Genomic DNA, 5,859 nt, shown 5'->3' on the forward strand with positions numbered 1-5,859 from the left:
ACACACACACACACACACACACACACACACACACACACACACACACATATTACTAAAATTAAAAATCATTAAAAAAGTAGAACATTAGCTTATTTAAGACATAAAAAAAGAGGAATAAACAATGAAACATGACCAACTTGACTTTATTATTATAGTCCATAAGAAAGAAGCCTACTTTTCTGGATCATCTTATCGAATACTTTAGATAGCTTAATTCATTAAAATCTCACCAATAGAAATTATTTTTAATTATATCTATAAATTTATTAGGAAGAGAAATACAGATAGAGTCAGCATGTACCTTGTGAATAAGATCCAGGATTTCCTGGCTGCTTTCTAAAACACAGAACTGAAAAATGTGTCTCAGCATATCAGACAGGATAGGTATAAGCCAAGATGAAGAGTTCTGAAAACAAAAAGAGAATCAAAGCTATGACATGTAGTTCCTAGGCATTAGCTTACATGAACTAAAAGTCAAGTAACACAAACACCATCATTAAAGGATTATATAGCTTTAAAGATTCAACTGGTGATAAATTTTGATAAGATTTACAGACTACAAGTACCGAAGTCATTATTGCAATGGCTTGAAAATTACACAATCCTGTAATCACAGGGAGGAGAGGGGAGGGGAAGCCTCATTATCTGACCATCAAATTTTCATCAAGTAAGTTGAAAGTAAGAACCAAGCTGTAAGTGGCAGTGTCTTAGTTACATCATCAAACATCACTGCTTTGTTCGAAAACTGAGAAATGCTCCGATCACTGCTGCTATGCTAAAAGATCAAAGTCTAAATTCTACATACTCATCAATGTGAGGTACCAGAGGAGTCTCCCTGACTTTTTCCCTTACTCTCACTGGCAATCTGAACAGTTACTTGTAGACACCAAAATCCATCTCTAGAAGATGGTTGCCCTGTATTTGTAACAAGTAAAATTAGATCTAAATAATATTATAGCTGTCTTAGGCTACAAATGCTTATGAGCATACATTGTAAATATTCAAATCAGCCAGGGGAGGAATGAATTCATGGGTAGAGCATAGAGGATGCCTAGAGCAGTAAGACTATTCTACATAACTGTGCATACATGACATAAGAGTTTTATCAAACTGTATAAAGAGTTTTAAGAGTTTTATTAAACTGTATAATACCAAGGGTAACCCTAGTGCAAACTATAAACTTCAGTGGATACAAATCCACTAATAACAGAGAGTGCCTTATTTTTTTCATACACGGTGTTCACAGTGGGGGATGCTTGTCTATAGTATAAGATTAAGGTATATAAGAACACAGCACTTTATCTTCTCAAAACTGTTCTAAAAAGCTAGACATAGTGGTGCTTGCCTCTAATCTCAGCACTCCTGAGGCAGAAGCACACAGATCTCTGTGAGTTTGAGGCCAGCCTGGTCTATATTACAGGGCTGTGTAGAAAGCCCCTGTCTTAAAAAAAAAAAAAAAAAAAAAAAAAATGCAGGGGTTGGGGGGAAACGGGCTGGAGTGATGGCTCAGAGGTTAGGAACACTGGCTGATGCACATCAGAAACATTTAGGCAAAAATCACTAAAGCAAAAATAAATTAGGAACAATCCATGCCAGTTCCCTTGTCAGTCCATAACCAATCAACATAGAATTTTAAAACAGACCTGAAAGTGTTTCTGCAGAAAATATTCTAATTAGATAAAATTACCAAAATAATGCAAGATAAAATTTATAAATGTTTATTTACCAAATACAGCACAATATCATGCTGCAAATTAAAGCAAATATTATGAAATATTCCTGTTTCAGACAGAAATGAATGCTTAGCTAACAGAAGAAACATTTTCCCATGCAAGTATCTACTGTCTTAAACTAACTATTCTTTAAAAGAAGGTTGGAAAATCTTAATTTCCCTAATTTTTCTTTTTTGTTTCTTGCACAATGTGTTATGAATAAACTAAAACCAAGACCAGTTTGTGCACTAAAAACATGCCTACACATCTGTCCTATAGGACAGCACAGCTCCAAACTACTTTCTTTCTACATTTGTCATCTGCATTTTCACATTTCATTCATCAGGGTTCTAAGCGATTTTTCTGGTTTCCTAAGTCCTCTGGTATAAAAGCTCCTGAAAAAAATACTTTGTCAAGAATATTTAAGAATGTGTTTTGACAGCTGAGAAAAAGAAATCAGATGTGTCAGAGATATTGAAAGTTCATTATAAAAGGTGAAATTAGGGAAGCTGGTGAAACCCTGCCTTTGTTAACATTTATAACATTAGACACCCTTTTCCACACAAGATTTTGGCTGTGAAACCTACTAAAATAAAGTTATTAGTAATTCTAAAAAGGGGGGCTAGAGAGTTGGCTCAGTGGCTAAGAACACTTGTTACAAAGGAGCTAGGTGTGATTCCTAGCAATCACATGGATGCTCCCACCTCCCAGGGGACCAGGGATGCAATGAGGTATACAGACATATCACTCATACATATGAAACAATAAAAAACTAATCTAATGACAAAAAAAAAAAAAAAAAAAAAGCCCAAAAAATACCTTTAAAAAAGTGATTGGCCCAAATTTCAATTCCAGTACTCAGGAGGCAGGCAAGTTGGAGGCCAGCCTAGTTTACATAGGGAGCTCCAGGCCAGCCAAGGCCACACAGTAAAATCCTGTCTCAAAAACAAAATAAAACAAAAATTCAAACAGCCAGGCACAGTGGCACACACCTGTAATCCTAGCACTCAGGGAGGCAGAAACAGGCAGATCTCTGTGAGTTCAATGCCAACATGGTCTACAAAGCAAGTCCAGAACAGCCATAGCTACACAAGAGAAACCCTGTCTCAGAAAAAACAAAACAAATTCAAAATAAGTGACTGGCTCAAACTTTTTTTTTTTAATATTTATTTATTACGTATACAATGTTCTGTCTGCATGTAAGCCTGCACACTAGAAGAGGGTACCAGTTCTCATAGATGGTTGTGAGCCACCATGTGGTTGCTGGAAATTGAACTCAGGACCTTTAGAAGAGCAGCCAGTGCCCTTAACCTCTGAGCCATCTCTCCAGCTCTGGCTCAAACTCTTAACGCCTTAACTTGTATTTTTTTCTTCAGTCTTCAGAATTATTTCAAAAACAGGAAATAAAGCAGGACTCATAGGCTTACCAATCACATGCTACTATGACCTAAAGTAATTTTTTTGTTTTGTTTTGTTTAGGATGTTAGGATTAAAGGTGTGCACCACCAGAGCCTGGCATGACAGTGATTTTTAAGACAAGATTGGGAATTCAGTCATCAGTCTTTAAGGTGTTTTACTTCAGTGCTTCAACTGCAGCCTTTATAACCTGGCCAATCACCCATCAGCAAAACAAATTTTGAGGTTACTATTTATAATCATCAGTTCTTACCTGGTCCTGTGTTGATAATAATGTAAAGAGAGTTTCCAACGCTGCTCTTCGAACTGAGGATATAGTGTGATGCAAAAATGGCCAGACACGTGGGACTAAAACTGTGAGTGACTGCTGAATACTAATAAAGAAGAGACAAATTAATCTTATTAAAAATTGAAATTTCTTAGGTGCTTTATCTAATATCAATGTTGTGTGGGCCTACTGATGCTGACATGCCTTTTTAATAAGTAAAAGATGATCCAATTTTCATGAGCATTCACTTAACACTGTCATTCAAAAATTATATTGTAATACCAAAAGACAGTAAACGCAGCCAATAAAGGGTAGAGATTTAATACTAGGTTTTTCTATGGTACTAATGCCATAATTACCTTCATCAAGTATGAACTTTCCAAGATACCTGCACTTTTCTTCCCCGGAAAATGGGAAATGTATCCTAGCTACACAATCAGATCCACAGAACATCACAAGGGCTAACCTCAACGGGTAGCTAATCATAATTTGTATTCATCTTTCAGGCCATCTCAAGTAACAAGAAACTAAGAGATAATAATAGTTTTGAAATTTGTTAATCTGTCTTAGCATTTACTAGTCTTCCTAGACTCATATTTCTTCCTTCTCAGATAAAATTTTAAAGCAAGCAAAGCCAAATCTAGGTTAACTTGAATCACAGCACTTCTGCCATATTCAGAAGTCATTTCTAAAAAAATACCTCAAGTGAGGAAGTCATTCTTAAATGGCATCTGATATATCCCTTAATAGGGAAAAAAAAAAAAAAAAAAAAACAGAAACAAAAAAAAAAAGGAATAGACCTTGTTAACACCACCAACCGTCACCTTCCTCTCTCCAGAACTGCTGTCAAAGCTATTTTCATTACTAGTAAGTATGTATAAACATTACCTGTTCCATTTATGTACTTTTGTAAGTTCATTTTAAAAGTTCCAATATAAATACATGCACATGCAGACACAAGAGATTCAGAACACATAATAGAGGCATTCTAACAAAGACTTGTTAATAATCAAATTGTTCATGTGCCACATGCTGCATTTTCTCTTGCACAAGCTGGAAAGTATCTGCCAATTACCACAACAGATAAAAAATGTTTCTAATGAGGCACTTGTGAAACAAAAAGGATGGAAAACTACACTTTCAGATTGGATTATCAGAAATTTTATAACATTGTATAATTTTCTTATATTATCTAACTTTGTTTAAGTATTTCACTATTTTATGTGTTTGGGTGTTCTGCCTGCATGTGTATCTGTGCAGAACATGCATGCAGTGCGCTGAATGCCCTGGAGCTAGAGTTACAGAGGGCTGTGAGCTGTCGTTTCATCATGTGGTTGCCAAGAGTTGAGCCTGGATCCTCTGGAAGAACACCCCCTGCTCTTAGCTGCTGAGATCTCTCCAGCCCTGTATTATTTAGTTTTCTTGATTCCACCTACTAAGGGCCACCGGCTAAATAAATCTATGGACTTCCCTTTACTTTTCAATGCAAGCTTTACTGGAATACATTACTCTATGTAATGTATACTAAAAGTGTTCTGGTTATAGTAACAGAGTGGAACAGTTTCATCTAAGACTGGCTCACAACCAAAACCTCTTGTTTGAGGTAATGTAAAACCTCTGAGACTTTACAGTTTTGGGAGTTTTTACTTAGACTCGCTTAATCCCTTTGTATTGTATTAGTAAGAAGCAGGAAGCCTGACGTACGCACTGACACTTACTTCAGTTGCTATCTTCTATTACTTCTAGGGGCACTCACCTGCTGTTCCTACTTGCATGCTGTTCTACTAGCCTCAATTCTGCACTAAATACTACTAGTTGGTAATATATGAACAACATGCTTTTCATACATGTTTCAATTTCAATACTCATTAATACAGCCAGAAGTTACTTTAAAATCATAATCATATGAACAATCACTGAATAACTTCCCTAGGCTAAGAACCATCATTTCCTCACTCATTTAAAAAGCTGTGAGACATTCCCTCTGCATCTCTGTGGATACTGTTACTAGAAAAAGTATAGCATTCTGGCATGTCACACAGATGGGAAACTTCTGACTCTCATGGCCAATGTCAGAACCGAAAAGTCATAGCAGTTCAAATGTTTGCTGTTTCTTGCTTCATCTGAGCCCTGTCTTTGAGTTTTATAGTTTATGATTACTTGTTATCTTCCTGACTAGTAATTACTGAAATTAAGGACAAAAACTGAAGAAATAAACATTACCAAGAAAAGTTGACAGAAAAGGAAAATCTTGGAAAACTGACATTAAATTTTAAAAAATCTATATTTTGGGGCCAGCACTATAGATAATATAAAATGACTGGTTTTAAAATGGGTATTTTAAAGTATCCATTTTAGATCCACAAGATAATCAACTATAAAATGTTCTATTCATTCTTCCTTCCTTCCTTCCTTCCTTCCTTCCTTCCTTCCTTCCTTCCTTCCTTCCTTCCTTCCTTCCTT

At 35.9% G+C, this 5,859-nt stretch overlaps 1 protein-coding gene across 2 annotated transcripts in view; it reads right to left on the minus strand.

Annotated features, from left to right (window-relative positions):
* Btaf1 (B-TFIID TATA-box binding protein associated factor 1) overlaps positions 1-5,859 on the minus strand; it is a 94,023-nt gene that overhangs the window by 43,516 nt on the left and 44,648 nt on the right. For both annotated transcript variants that reach the window (XM_055613812.1, XM_055613811.1), the window contains exons 14-15: positions 3,382-3,502; positions 302-406 (exon numbers count right to left, since the gene is read on the minus strand). In XM_055613812.1, coding sequence (XP_055469787.1) covers positions 302-406; positions 3,382-3,502 — 226 coding nt within the window. The remainder of the gene's footprint in view (positions 1-301; positions 407-3,381; positions 3,503-5,859) is intronic.

The sequence above is a fragment of the Psammomys obesus genome, unplaced genomic scaffold (genome assembly GCF_907164565.1).
Source record: "Psammomys obesus unplaced genomic scaffold, mPsaObe1.curated_primary_1811, whole genome shotgun sequence".
Lineage (NCBI taxonomy): Eukaryota > Metazoa > Chordata > Mammalia > Rodentia > Muridae > Psammomys > Psammomys obesus.